The sequence below is a fragment of the Ornithodoros turicata genome, chromosome 1 (genome assembly GCF_037126465.1).
Source record: "Ornithodoros turicata isolate Travis chromosome 1, ASM3712646v1, whole genome shotgun sequence".
In the NCBI taxonomy this organism is placed as follows: Eukaryota; Metazoa; Arthropoda; class Arachnida; order Ixodida; family Argasidae; genus Ornithodoros; species Ornithodoros turicata.
The window spans coordinates 142,211,766-142,227,719 of record NC_088201.1 but is presented as its reverse complement, the minus strand read 5'-3'; the positions used below and the strand labels follow the sequence as shown (position 1 = coordinate 142,227,719).

Genomic DNA, 15,954 nt, shown 5'->3' with positions numbered 1-15,954 from the left:
AGTATCACATTATTTTAATGTCATAGCATCCGAGCACTACAAATGGAAAGACCGTACTTTAATTTTATCAGTCTCTAACTCATAACCTTGTAAAACGCAAATTCCACACTGAAGATCATTTTCTTCTTTAAATTTTCAAAGTCAAAACTGCACGCTATTTCTTGCATTTCTCTAAAGATATAGATTAAGAAGTTGTGCATATACTCACAGATACTATACAAGATATTCGATTGCGGATTAAATGCTAAAATTTATCGATTCACATTCAGGAGAAGTGGTGACTACCACACATCAGTAAGAGTTTAATTAAAATTTCAACAGATGTTCACAATACGCAAGCTTTAGGTCGCTCACTTTGACGAGCAGAGAAGTTGTTCGAATGGGTTTATATTTTCTGTATACACTATAACATAATCCGAATTCTTTATGTCGTGGATATTAAAAGTTACGAATATTTTCCGAACGAAATTTACTTAAAACTCGAAGAAAGGGTCACCCGTGTCCTCGATGACAATTAATAGCGACTGTATAGTATCTGTGAGTATATGCACAACTTTTTATTCTATATCTTTAGAGAAATGCAAGAAAAAGCGTGCAGTTTTGACTTTGAAAATGTAAAGAAGAAAATGATCATCAGTGTGGAATTTGCGTTTTACAAGGTTATGAGTTAGAGACTTATAAACTTAAAGTACGGTCTTTCCATTTGTAGTGCTCGGATGCTATGACATTAAAATAATGTGATAGTTTTTTCTGTATGGCCACGTGAAATCTCGAGTATATTTTGTGAATTGGATCTACATTTATGTGTGACCTGCGCTGATCTGGTTATTATAATTAATATAACATATCTTCCATTGTGTTTATGCATAACGCTCATCTTCATTGTATATTGGTTAAGCACTTCTGATTACGGTAGTGTGATCCACTTCTCCCAAAATCTGATTGCCATTTGGAAATCATTTCATATACGTTTGTGTGCAGTGTGTTACGAAGACTATGTGATTAGAAATGTAGACTTGACCTGCACGTCGTGCTCGTAAAATCTTTCGTTTGCATTGTGGCATCTGATAATAGATTCGCTTTTCGCGAAGGCTTCGTATTATCTCCCTGGCACTGAACCCGAATGCGATTGTAAAAGTCGATGACACTGTGTCGCGAACGCTTTGACTTATCCCGCCACAATCAGTTATCCTGCCTTATTTCCCGTTTTGCTCTGTCTTGGATGGCTCATTTTTCCTATCCAGTCATACAAACGGACAACTGTGTTGACAAAAATATTTATTTATTTGTTCCGCACTCCAATCGGGTTGCTTGTCAAAGACGCCTTTTCTTCTTCTTTTACTATGTCTGGGTTAGTGCAACTGATTGAGAAATATACATGCACTGTGGAATTTAATTCATGAAATATGATAAGTTTTCACATGAGATTAGTGATCCTTTTTGTAATCATAGACTGATGTATCATGTCTCTAAATTTCAATGACCGATCCTTCTCGGCAATTCTATCCTTCTGGTGTTGAACTTGTACGTAGTGTAGTCGAGTAAAACCTATTTGGTGGTCAGGACTCATTCCATATGAGAATTCTTACACAAATTGTGGAACATTCGTCTCCTTAGCAATCTTCAATCTAATCATATTGTGTTTTCATTGTGATGCGTAGGATTCATTACAATGATGACAAAGAATACAATTATTATTTTCGATTTTATGCTTGTTTATTCCGATAAATTACAATTCTATTCCAAACTCTGAAGTTTTCGTTTGTTGTCTTGATTCATGAATTCCGAAGACATCAAGTAGTTAATTCTGATTATTGGGCGCTTGAATCCAGCGTTGATTAACGCAGGCGCTATGTTGTCGCCGTGTTTGTATTGCTTCAACAACTTGCACTTTGTCGCGATGAACTTGCACAGTCTCTTATTGATGTTTCCTTTCTTTGTATGAAGATTTTTGAATGGTGTACAAGAGAGCATTAGATGAAAATCGTCCGGTGGTCCACCGCAATTGATATGTTTGTTGAGTTTCAACAGGTGATAATACATCAGACGTTGCACGACGATATTGAACTTCTGTTGATTCGACATCGTTGCAGTGACTGGTAGAAGAAAATAATTGCGTTGCCGTGGTATTGGAACTTATCACGTGATAAGATTTATGTACTTTCCATCTCAGATACGTGTAATTTCAACAAATCCGTAATGAAACGTGCGATATAGACCGCTTGTATATGATAATTTGATCCGATTGCTTTCTTGATGAAGGCAATGCCCATTGCAATGATTACAATTACATCTGGTCTAGTGTATTTCAATTCTTCGTTAGCAAATCTCAAAAACTCCGCCATCAATCCTAGTGGCCCTTCCGACGTTGATGTGCAGATATTTTTATAAGTATTGTAGATTCGGCACATAAATTCTTGCACCTTCGGTTCTGTAGTTTGTACCATATTACCGAATACGACCATGTCGAGGACGTATTGAAATGCAGCGATAATGAAATCGTTTCGCGGCTCCTCCTTTTCGAAGCAGTTTTTTATCAAATCTTCCCATGACTTATGGTATCGAGTACAAAATCTGTCCATCTTTTCAATGTAGAGCAATTGTCTCTTCTGTTTTCAAGTGCACATCTACACTTAATTTAAAAGCATATCTATGTTTATTTTATTGATTAAAATTTTATTATCTGGTTTAGAATGCTATAATCTCCACCTGTCGTGAGAATTATTGTTTTGACTTTGTTTCAAGTATTCACTCGTCTGATACTCTATGAGTTGTGAACTTACTGCCTGGAATAATTATTGTCTTGCATTTGCTTCAATTGTTCACTCGATTGACATAAGTAAGTATCTCTAAGATTGGAATGCCTCATAACTTTGAGTTGCATTTCGATTGATTGATTGATTTTCAAAGAAAAAAATGGAGATGGTAGTCTCGAGCCACATTTCACATTTGATATTTCTGTGTGGTTCATTAGAAATTTCTATTGCAAGATATTACAAAACTTGATGTAATTAAATCGTTGCTACCAATTAATAATTTGGACTTTCTCTACATCTTCAATAACAATATCGCATCTCTACAAACTTAGCCGACTTGTCAACCACTTTGACGAAAGATTTCCGTTTCAGGGAAAGGATGCGAAAAGATAATGACCCCGCGAGTGATATCGACATCTATTTGCGCTGCACAATAAAATTTATCGCCTTTGAACTCTCTTATCTGACATATAGAGCGTCCCGTTTGCTGGACGAAGTAATATAGCCCCTAACCCTTTGAGTGATAAAGCATGCGCAGTGCTTTGGCCATATAGATAGAGACATAAAGTCTCCCGGCTCTGAGGAAAAGAGTGAAAACAGTGCATATTTCCTACGTCTTGGATATCTCCATCAAGGTTCGTAGTGTTTGTTAGAATGAAAATTGTATATTGGTTGATTTTATGATGGTTCAATGATAGATTATTTTCCTCTGTTGTTGTTTACGTGTCGCCGCGTGTTCCTCTGTTCTTCATCGTTAAGTCTGTGCTATTTCGCCTTTGATAGATTGATTACCTATTATTTCTCTATGTGTTGGATGGTGCGCAGGTTTGGCTCTCTATTAATTGTAGCTGTTGATTGTGTTGTTTCTCGTTATTTCCTTACGTCTATGCTATTCACTTAAGAAATTAAAAGTTGAGTAATGTTGGAATATGAAACTGAGATTCCCTATTGCGCTCGAAATGTTATGACAGATATTCACGCTATTGCATTGATGGTTCTCACGTGTAGGAATATTAATTTTCTGATGGGTTTGATTTTCTGAATGATAGATTACTGTGTTGTTTTGATTAGGAATATCTTCTTCGTAGTGGTATAGATTTTATTTCCTCTTGTGTTCGTGTCGTTCTTTGTTCTGTTTGTTGGCTAGGAGCGTGCTATGTGGTGAAGGTCGTTTTTAACTTATCTACTTTCTGATGAGTTTGATTTTTTCATCTGATTTTCTGAATGATAGATTACTATGTTGTTTTGATTAAGAATAACTTCTTTGTAGTGGTGTAGATTTTATTTCCTCTTGTGTTCATGTCGCTCTTTGTTCTGTTTGTTGGCTGGGAGCGTGGTATGTGGTGAAGTTAATTTTTAACATGTCTATTTTCTGATGAGTTTGACAATGTAGTGGTATAGATTTTATTTCTTCTTGTCGTTCGTGTTCTGTTTGTTGGCTAGGAGTGTGCTATGTGGCGAAGTTCATTTTTAACGTGTCTATTTTCTGATGAGTTTGACAATGTATTGGTATAGATTTTATTTCCTCTTGTGTTCTTGTCGTTCGTGTTCTGTTTGTTGGCTGGGAGTGTGCTATGTGGTGAAGTTCATTTTTAACATGTCTATTTTCTGATGACTTTGACAATGTAGTGGTATAGATTTTATTTCCTCTTGTGTTCGTGTCGTTCTTTGTTCCGTTTGTTGGCTAGGAGCGTGCTATGTGGTGAAGTGGAATATCTTCTTTGTAGTGGTATAGATTTTATTTCGTCTTGTGTTCGTGTCCTATAGTCTTCCAGTGTCTCTGCTGTTCACAGTTAATTACATACAACTATCAGAACTTCCCGCTATTGCAAAGATGGTTCTCACGTATAGGAATATTAGACTTTTTATAATACAAGTTATAATTAATAATAATAAAGTTTGTTTATAATCATATTGATTAAGAATATCTTCTTTGATTGAATGTGGTGATCGTTTTGATATGGTGTAGCTATTATTTCCCTACATGTCGGTTAGGTTCTATATTATTGCTATGTGTTGATTCGAATTATTGCCTTATGTCTGTGCTATTCACTTCAATAGAAATTAAATTTGTGTCACATTGGAATATTAGCTATTGTGCTCGAAATTACTTACACCTATCAGATTCTCACATCTCAGACTTTTTATAATAGCACTTGAAATTTTGATTGTAATCGTATTGATTAAGAATATCTTCTTTGATTAAATGCGCTATCACTTCTGATTCATTGAAAACTTCCACTAATAAAAATATTGTGTTTGATTTGTGATACCTATTCAATGCTAATGTATCATACCTGTAATAAGTGTTGTTACGTGTATTGTGTTCCTTCTATTTCAGATTTTTGGCTAACTTTTTCCCATTCACGCAGAGTCATAACATAATTCCTAATGACTTTAATAAATATATTTTACTTCTACTTTTGTGTATGGCTATCCTTTGCGTGTAAACAGCCTACTGCACACCTGTTGTATCTGGAAAAAATATGATTCAAGTCGGCTCAGGCTGAAAAATGGCGAAAGTCAGCGGCCCAGGCTGAAAAATGACGAAAGTGTGCGCCCCAGGCTGAATGGTAAACGCGCACACAGTCCTCCACCCGAGCACCGCCCACCTGTCGCGGGAAGGAAGTCGGCCCAAGTAGGAAAATTGTGAAAGAAGTCAGCCCAGGGTGAATGGTAAGCGCGCACGCAGCCCTCCGGTCACGCTCCGCCCACCACAGCAGTCCTCCACCCGAGCACCGCCAACTTGTCGCGGGAAGGAATTCGGCCCAAGTAGGAAAATAGAGAAAGAAGTCAGCCCAGGGTGAATGGTAAGCACGCACGCAGCCCTCCGGTCACGCTCCGCCCACCACAGCAGTCCTCCACCCGAGCACCGCCCTGTTACAGGTGGTGAAGGTTCTTCGGCTGGGTTTTTCTCCTTCACCTGATTGGCATCACAATTCCCAGCACTATTGGCTTTAATAAATATATCTCAACTTGATTGGCATTAATAAATATATTTTGACTTGTACTTTTTGTGTATGACCCTTCTTTGCATGTCTCTGCATGTAAACCGTTCACCTGTTGTATCGGAAAAAATATGTGAATTCGGCCAAAGAAGTCTGCCCAGGCTGAAAAATATGCTACGATGAGCGCACGCGCAGCCCTCCCCCGCCGATAATCACGTGGACAACCCTCCGCACACGCGCCGTTTTTCTTTCAAAACGGTAAGGTATTATAATGATTATGAAAAAAAGTGTTAAAATTTTATTTCTTGTTTCAGATCATGAATCACCTCCACCGAGATGTATGTAATAAATTTGTTTAATTTTGACTTTAATATATGACTTCCATTTCAGACGATTTTGCTGGAGCTACCGATTGGTCTTGTATGTACTAACATATGACTAAGTTTAGTTATTACTAATTGCATGTATCTTTTTAACAACTAGAGAAGAACGAGCACATCACCAGGAATGTGAGTAAAAGTTACAGGATACGAATATGATAATAAATGAGATTCTCTTTCAGATGGTTGGGGTCCACCACCACATTGTATGTATTATTGGAGTTGATATTATTGTTGCTATAACATCATTGTGATGATATTGAATTGTATATTTTCCAGATTATCCCATATGGCCACAATATTGTATGTATTATTGAAAATAGAATATGATATTAAATGAGATTCTCTTTCAGACGCTTGGGGTCCACAAGCATCATGTATGTATTAGTGGAGTTCATATTATTGCTGCTATAATGGCAGTGTGATGAAGAAATGTATGTTTTCCAGAATACCCTGTGTGGCCACAATATTGTATGTATTATTCAGTTCGAATATAGTGTCATATAAAGATAAGTCGTCTTTCAGGTCGCTGGTGTGGGGGTCTGTAAGTGATTAATTGGTAAGCAATTTGACGGATGTTGATTTTATGTTTTCTTTCAGAATCTAGGGACTGGATATAATACATTTTGTATATTATCCCCATGTACTGTCTTGTGTTTTTGTTTCTTCTATTACAGGTCGTGAAGGTTTTTCGGCTGGGTTTTTGTCCTTCACCTGATTGGCATCACAATTGGCAGACATCACAATTGGCAGAATTCCCAGCACTATTGGCTTTACAATTGGCAACTTGATTGGCATTACAATTGGCATTAATAAATATATTTTCATTTGTACTTTTTGTGTATGACCCTTCTTTGCATGTCTCTGCATGTTATAATCGCGCGGACAAGGCTCCGCACGCGCGCCGCGCGGGGAAAAATACGCGCAGGGACGCGCCGCGCAGGGAAAAATACGCGCAGGGCTCAGGGCAGGGCCCAGGGGTCCAGGTTTCTAAGTGGACCGCAAGCTTACACTGCCCGCCCTCCTACTACTAGCTCCAAGAGGGACTTGTACAGAGGCGACAGACCACGTAGAAATGCGTTCACCAGGGTAGGACTCACGCAAGCGCCGCATGGAGGAGACATACTCTCTGGGGTGGGGTGCGACAAACGCAGATCGAGGTCTACTCAGCGAAAAAGCAGCAAAAAACCTGATATCAGGGCCCAGGAGGTACTGTAAGAGATCGTGCGCAGGGATCGTGAACGGCTCCATGAGCGCATCAAAAATGCCTTTAAAACCAAGTGCAAGACACTTGGTCCTCATATGTGGAACCCATAGGCCACCACCTCCCTCTGCAGGCACACGCGTGCCCGTGACGCCCATTCCACACTGCCACTCCAGATAAAACAAAAAGCGGTGCGGGTCGCAGCCACCAAGATCTGACAACGGGAAAAGCGACAAATCCGTGGTACCAGTACTTGCTGAAAAACGAAACGCAAGCGCTACGAGTGGCACGCAAGGGCTCATGGAAACGTCCAGTGCGTAGTCCATTACGAGACGGCCTCAGGCGAAGGTAGAAGACCAACCACTTTCCCGGTGCGCGCACGGTAAACCATAACCGAAGCGGACGACGCTGCATGTCCCTTAAAGTTCCCATGCAGCTTTGCGCCTCGTGCTCGGCGCATCTTTTTAAAACCGTCTATTAAACTTTGTAGGATTCTACCCCCTTGAATCCCACGCGGGGTTGAATCCAACCCGTCTTTTGCCAAACCGCTGCACCTAGAGACACAGACACAAGTGAACAAACACACTCTTAACTCAGTGACGAGGGCACCACTTACATCTCATGTGTTCCGCTCCGAATCCCCTTGCCTACCTTGACAGCTGTCGGCAGAAACATTCCTCTCTCCCCCCATCGCGCGGCGCTTTTATCTCCTTCGATAAGCAGCGACGGTATCATGGGCGAACTGCAGCGCCCCACACTCTTCCCCCCCCCCCTTAGAGTTCACATGTCTGGCAGATCGGCATGTCGAGTATGAGTTCGTCCCGGGGTCCCGCAGGCGAGAGCAGGTTGGGCCGGAACCGACGCACAAGGGCGAGAGCTGCCTCGATGTCTTGGGGTCCAGGGTTGATTGCAGGAGCAGGGGGCGGTTGGAGAGCTCTGTTCAGGTACAAAGGGCTTGCTCGATGTGTTGTTGGATGGAACTGGATGACGTGGCACAAGGGGCAGAGGCATGCCATCTCTTCCGGTGTATAGAGGGCTGGGGGCTCGGTCGGGTGGCGGTCTTGGAGCGTGAGGCCTTTGAAAGGTTCGGGCACGAGGGCGACCGGGTCGTCGCGCAGCGGGCGCGGTTGGTCCCTCCATCGACGGTACGACACGAATCCAACATTGGTGTCACCAGACAAGGTCGTCCACGTTGCTGCGTGGGCGACTGAACGAACGGCCGGGGCGACGTAACGTTGAAGTCGGGAAGCCCGAGCCTGGGGGCGGGCCGTAGAAACTTGTGGTGTACGGGATCTCGGTCGTGGCCTGCGTAAAAAAAAAAAAGGAAAACGTCACCTCGGTTGCTTACGTGTGCGAAAGTTATAGCGGGTAATCCCGGGAACCCCGCCCTGGGCAGTAGTCTCTTGGGGGTATGGTTGACCGGCCCTAGGGGGACTTGAGGGAGAGCGGGCTTGCTGGATCGTGGTCTTCCTCCCACTTGCCGTTGTCATAGGTGCGCTCGCTGAAGGTCTTTAGGTCTTGTACGTGGACGGGGCCCGTTTCCTCGTTGTCGCTGCAACGCTTGAGCCTGTAAGTGACCGGAGTTAGCTGTGCGCTTACCCGATAAGGACCGTCCCATCAATCAGCGAGAGAGGTAGCAAAGCCTTTCGCTGCATCGCTAAGGGGATGTGTTCGCCTTAGGACCAGGTCTCCAACGCGGTAAATGACCTGGCGCCGACCTTTGTTGTACTGGAGAGACTGCTCCAGTCTTGCCACCTCAAGACTCTCTCGTGCCAAACGAATGGCAGTCGAAATTCTATCGCGAAGATCATTAGCATACTTCACGTACGAACGACTAGGCTGTGCGTGCCGTGTTCGCAACGTGTTTTCGAGGGGGAACACAATTTCCCGTCCGAAATTAAAATAAGCCGGGGTAAATCCTGTCGACCTATTTTCCGTAGTACGAGTGGCAAAGCCAAGCTCCGTAAGACGGGCGTCCCAATCTTTATGCCTTTCGGTAAAAGATACCAACATCATCTTGATGTTGCGATTAACCCGCTCAGATATGTTCGCCTGAGGGTGATAAGGGGACGTCTTTACGTGACGTATGCTCAACGCAGAGCAACTATCGACGAACACCTTACTTGTAAAGTGCGAGGCGTTATCCGTGATGAGCTGGTCCGGGAATCCAAACCGGGAAAAAACGTCCAGCAGTCTGTCCCAGATCCGAGCGGACACCAACTTCCGCAGCGGGTAAAGCTCAACCCACTTCGTGAAGTGATCTGTAACAACTAACAGATACTGGGTACCACGGGGACTTCTGGGATAAGGACCCATTACGTCACATGCGACTATCTACCAAGGTTTCTGGCTAACAATCGGTTGCAGCCAGCCGGGAGGCTGCCCTCCACGCGGCTTAGACTTCTGACATATCGGACAGCTGCGTATATACCCCAAACATCCTGTCTCATGCCTGGCCAAGTCGCGATACGACACAACTTAGAATAAGTCTTGCTGCCGCTACCGTGACCCGACAATGCAGAATCATGGAAGTATTTGAGTATTTGACTTGCGTAGCTTCCTTGGAACTACGATCCGAAAGGGGCTATCACCAACCTCCTCGTCGTCCGCCTGGGGAATGTACCGGACCAGGAGACCATCCTCACCCAGCTGATAGGAGTCGTACCTCTCCTCAGCGTCTTCCGTGCCTTCCAGGTTTGATGTTTCCAGCCACCTTGACACACGCTGACAAAGGCCGTCGGTCCTCTTGGCTTCCAGGATGTCGTTCCTGCTTACAATCTGTCCCCACGAGAGCTCCTCCTCCGTGACGGTCTGGTTAACCGCGGCCACAAGCTCCTGCGAAACAACGACGTCCTCAAGGGGCAACGGTGCTCGAGATAGCGCGTCTGCCGCCTTAATTGAGGTTCCCTTCCGGTATTCCACCGAGAAGTCATATCGCTGAAACGTTAAACTCCAACGTGCGAGCCGTCCGGCTGGGTTTTTCAACCGCTTTAACCAGGACAGTGCCTGATGGTCAGTTTGAATAGTGAATTTCGCACCATCCAAATACATGTCGAACTTATGTAGTGCGAACATGATTGCTAGGCACTCCTTCTCCGTCACGCTATAATTGCGTTCGGGAGGCGTTAGCGTACGGCTTGCAAATGCACGGGCTGGAGTTCACCGTGATGCTCTTGTAACAAGACTGCACCAAGGCCGTAATCGCTCGCATCTGTTTGAAGTACAAATGGGCGATTCAGGTCCAGGAGATACAAGCGGGTAGTTTCCGCAATCGCTTTAGCGAGAGAGGTAAATGCCTGTTCCTGCGCTTGACCCCACGACCATCGTGCTCCCTTCCGCAAAAGCCAAGTTAGCGGCTGCGTTAGGTCTGCGCATCACGGTATAAACTGTCTATAAAAGCCAATCATACCGAGGAAGCGCTGCAAGCTTTTCACATCCGTCGGGCGGGGGTACTCAAAGATAGCCTTTAGCTTGTCCTCGTTCGGCCTGACCGTGCCGGACTCCACCTTGAACCCGAGGAGATCGATGCTATTGGTAGCCAACTGCATCTTGCGGGGATTGACAGTCAATCCTGCAGCCTGCATGCGTCCTAACACCACGTTCAAATGAGAAAGGTGTTCCTAGAATGTACGTGAAAAAATTACTACGTCATCCATGTATGCCATAGCGAAATTGTATTTCGCATCGCCAAGCACCTCGTCCATCACTCGCTGAAAACTAGCGGGGAAATTAGACGGTCCAAAGGGCAGCCGGACAAATTCAAATAATCCCCTGTGACAGGTAAATGCTGTTTTCTCAACATCATCCGGTGCTATCGGAATCTGCAGGAATCCTCTACTGCAGTCCAAAGTTGTAAACACGTGGGCGGATCCCAACGAATACATGATCGAGTCTATCGAGGGAAAAGGGTACGAATCTCTTACCGTCACCTCGTTCAGTCGGCGGTAATCCACGCACAACCTTGCGGTTCCATCCTTTTTCGGCGCAAGAACCACCGGAAAAGCCCAAGGGCTGCGAGAAGGTCTCACAGCACCGGTCTCGATCATTTCATCCAGCGCAGCATCGAGGAGCTTGCGCTTATGCACACTCAAACGCCGAGGATTACATCGCCAGGGCCTTACGTCGCCGGTTTCTATTCGGTGCTCCAATGCATGGGTTAGACCTGGTCTCTCTGTGAACATACAGGAGAATGGCCGCAATGCTTTAGCGAGCATGCGTCGCTGGTCTGGGCTTTTTGGAAATCGTTTCAGGGCGTCCTCCAAAACAGCGGGTACGACCGTCGCTGTTAGGTGTTCTGCTCCGGAAAATAGCTCAACGGACGTAGATTCTCCAGCTCCGGGATCCTGGGTCTCCTCACCAGTCCGGTTCTGCTCCGTTTCCGGCGTCGTCCACTCCATGAAGGGGTAGAAGGTGGTACCGGTTGCATGCTGGTAGCCTCCGCGACGTAAGTCCAGGACGAGTCCCATCCGGATAATGAAGTCGCGTCCCAGGATCATCAGTCCCGCCAATCCGGGCAGGTAGATGAAGCGTTGTCTGACACGTTGTCCGTCGACGGTCAAAGTGAGACGTACTGCTCCTCCGGCTGGTGCCACTGCATCTGATGCGAGCCTTAGGCAGGTCCTGGTTGTCCGTACGGAAATGTTCCGCTCAAGGCACCAATCGTGGATGGTGTCACCTATCAGGGATACAGCCGCTCCAGTGTCCACCAAAGCCGCAACGTCCTTACTCAGAACGCGCGCCACGATAAACGGTCCGATGTTGCATATGTCATCCTGCGCTCGACATGCGAGCGATACCGAGGCCACTACGTTATCAGACAAGATAGCATGGTTAGAATTCGCTTGCTTCTTATCGACATTTTCAGCAGCCGACGACAGAACTGAGTCATTCCCAATTACCGCCGCAAACGTCCCGGGTTTCCCTGCGGGGGTTGTCGGGGGTGGTAGTGGTCTGCTGCGGGCAGTTACGACGAAAATGACCGCGTTCACCGTAACCGTAACAACGGGGTTGTGTTCCTGCGTTATTACTTGCCCTAGAGTCGCGCCTGTCCTGCCGTGGTGCATGACGTGCATCACCGACTTCGCGCTCGCGCGGCTCTGCTCGTGCCGACCTAGCTGGGTTCCTATGCTCATATGCAAAGGGATCCAAAGAACGGTAAACTGGCCCGGCGGCCCGGACTGGCCCGTCCGCCGTGCGTTCCAACAGTCCCGCGGGGGTTTAATTCCGCGTCTAACGACTGCCTCGGCCCGTTCCATGCGCAGCTAGGCTCCAGCGTTTGTTCCGGCCTAGGCGGTGGGCGGTACTGAAATTCCGCCAACAAATCTGCTTGGATGACGCGGGCTTCTTTAGCAATGCCATCGAGCGAAGAAAAGCTTCGCCCCCGCAAATAAGACTTAAAACGAGGGTGACATTGGCGAATAGCGCGGGCCACCTTCTCGCTTTCCGTCGCGAGCGGTTCAGCTCTGCGGTACAGCGCTTGGATTGCCCGGGTATATTCCAACAGGCTCTCCTCCGCGTGCTGCGTTCGAGTCATGAGTTCCTCACGCATACGCATTGCATAATCCGGGGGCAAAAATTCCTCCCGAAACAGCCGCTGAAATTCAGTCATAGACGGAAATGCGGGTTGACACCAGCGCCACACAGCAGCTGAGCTTACCAATGCAGCGGGTAGTATCCGGCGCAGGACGGCTTCGTCGGTTGCTCCCACGGCTGTCTGGTAAGCCTCCAGGTCCGCGAGAAAATCTTCAACGGACTTGGCGTCGCTGTAGCCCGAAAATGTCGGTATCGTCAGGTTCAGGCGTAGCGGGGGTCAGAGGACGGCTGGGCGGCGGACGTGCTACTGGGGAGCTGCTGCGACAATAAAGCGCAGAGGGCTGTCATCTGCCGAAGCAGGTCCTCCGCTACTGGCGGGTCGTCCTCGTAGACGGGCTCGAGAGGGGGCCTCGTGGGCGGCATGGCCAGCAAATGGACACTCCCGAACTACGAACACAACAGCAAAAGCGACAGCGAGCGAAGGGCACGGGCGACAAATGCTACAAACTACACTGCAACTACACTAGCTGTCAGTGCCTCCTGGGCGTGCGGCAAGACGGGTCGGCCCCAACGTTGGGCGCCAATTTGTAGGATTCTATCCCCTTGAATCCCACGCGGGGTTGAATCCAATCCGTCTGTTTTCCAACCGCTGCACCGAGAGACACAGACACAAGCGAACAAACACACTCTTCACTCAGTGACGAGGGCACCACTTACATCTCATGTGTTCCCCTCCAAATCCCGCTGCCTACCTTGACAGCTGTCGGCAGAAACATTCCTCTCTCCCCCCATCGCGCGGCGCTTTTATCTCCTTCGATAAGCAGCGACGGTATCATGGGCGAACTGCAGTGCCCCACAACTTAGAAAGACGAACACGGTGCATGCATCACAACATCCGGTTGCATACTTCAATGGACCGTTTCTGGATACGCGTGTGCGCAAGCCCAGGCACGTCTGGCAGCGGCTGCCGTGTTTGTTGACATGAAAACGTGCTGTAGGCTGTGATGAGAGTTGGCGAAGCTTTTTCTCGCAATGCCTATAATATGTCAACTGCCGAAACATTAAAAGCATAAATGTCATGTATGGTTATTCACAGCGTAAAAGACTCACCGAATGATGCGGGAGCTTTCCGTTCGCGCCGTTGGACGGATGAAACAATGTGGTTTCGTGTGGATGATGCCGAAGAACTCACGTGTTACGTTCTCCATTCGCAACATCTTTCTATTTGCCAGTGTTGGCGCATGCGCTTTGAAGCTGCTTGCAGTGCTTGTAATGTGTTGCGTCGAAATGTACGAGCGTCTTCATGATAGTTGGCATGAAATCATGGCATGTTGTGAACATGCCTTAATAAAGTTTTCGTGTGTTTTGGGGGGTGCATCATGTGTTGTGTGCTTCCACAGGAACATCCTATACCATTCAAAACAAATGTTATCCTGCTATATCCTCAGAAAATATCATCTACGCCCACGTTGTATTAATTTGTCATCATTGCTTCGTCGTCTTCTCATCATGTGGTCTCTCGTCGCCAGGAGCGATGCGCACATGGAAATAGTCCGTTGGATAATGGCAGTTGAAGAAACGGCATGAGCAACGGAGTTTAAACCCGCGATTTCATGTCACAGATGCCACCATGATGTCCACCCTTTCGTCAACATACCAAGCCACGCTAGTAAAACCGGGACACGCAGTCGCATTCAACACATTATTTCTGATGTGGTTGCCATTCGCGCCCACATCCACACGGACGAACACACCCGTGGCGGGCGGCATCTTTTTTATGTAACGTAGCAGTGGATGAGGCTATTAACACAAGAGAATGAACACAACAGAACACAACACAACAGAAACTTAGTGATGTAACATTTCCGGAAAATTTCGGACCCAGGAAAAAAAAAGCTTCGTGTGTGAGCTTTTTTTCGGAAAAAAAATAGAAAAAATATATAGACGAGACTGTTACTATTGCTTGTAACTTGTCTATTCACATTTATATTCATTTGGGCGACATTTGACAAAAGTTTTTGCATAACCGTATAGGCAGCAAGGACAAAATACCGAGCAATATTCTTATACCTTGCATTTGCAGTGAAGCTCTACGCAACGAGGTCTCTCTGACTTGGATCCACAGCTATTTGTGGATGAGGTGTTACCTCGAGCATCCTCTAAAATATGCTTGCTGACATTCAGACTTGAATGTTACTTTATATATGTATTGCACACCGGCGTACAACAGCAAAAGAATGACATGGAATGACGTATTGGGATTCATGCGAGCCTGAACCAGAAATAACATGATAACAATATCACCTGTGAGCTACTTGTTAAACAAGATGGGTAGCAATCTGGGAGCGCGCGACGTGGATACAATCCCCGGCTTGCTGACCATATTGAGGTTTGCACGAAAAAAAAAGTTTTTGTACGCACTCCTCCGTGAGCCTGTTGGACATTTTGATGTGCACGTTCCCGAACTGTGATCAGAGATGGCAGACGAAGAACACTGTCTGGAGGTCCTGAGGTTTTTTCCATCGTTAGAGCGGATGAAACAGAAAAAAAAAAAAACACTTTTCATGATTTTTTTCCCTGCTTTTAGATCTCTACGCAAGCCTCACAACGTCCAGTTGCATTCTGCTATTGGATAATGACCACAGAGGGACCAGCAGTGCGGTTCAACTCATACCCTTCCGGTCAGAGGTGCATCAAGTATCTCTGCCCGTTAATGGGATCGTATGAGTACGGCTCCTGCTGCTGGTATCTTTCCTTCAACTACACCATTAGTAAATTAAGTCCACTTATGGAGTTGATGGAACATCGAGTTGCTGCTCAGTCATCGAGACAGGGAGGCGCACTACACGCCACCGGGCAGATATCTCATGCCATTCGGCATAATTACATTCTGGCTACGTGCTATCCACCAGCAATACATTTTACACATCGTTTTTTTTTCTTTTTTTCACTTTACAGTACAACGATCGTTTCCTCGCCTGCAGCTACCAACCCCAACCTGACGAGAGGTGCCCGTGCTATAATATAGAAGAAAACGGGGCTCCCTGTTTGGTATGTTTCATTGCTATTACTCTCTGAATATGCAGGCAGGGAAGGCTTTCCACACTGGAAGTGCACGTATACGTCCAGCATTT

The 15,954-nt window shown here is 46.0% G+C and overlaps 1 protein-coding gene across 3 annotated transcripts in view; it reads left to right on the top strand.

Moving 5' to 3' along the window:
• The window catches only part of LOC135370169 (uncharacterized), a 113,666-nt gene that overhangs the window by 19,482 nt on the left and 78,230 nt on the right, over nt 1–15,954 (top strand). For 2 of the 3 annotated variants that reach the window (XM_064603887.1, XM_064603872.1), the window contains exon 3: nt 15,779–15,871. In XM_064603887.1, the coding sequence (XP_064459957.1) occupies nt 15,779–15,871 (93 nt within the window). Of the gene's footprint in view, nt 1–6,018; nt 6,043–6,094; nt 6,125–6,187; nt 6,214–6,266; nt 6,291–6,363; nt 6,388–6,437; nt 6,462–6,531; nt 6,556–6,609; nt 6,629–6,684; nt 6,918–15,778; nt 15,872–15,954 lie in introns of those variants that run through there. The other variant, XM_064603881.1, reaches the window with a different exon arrangement.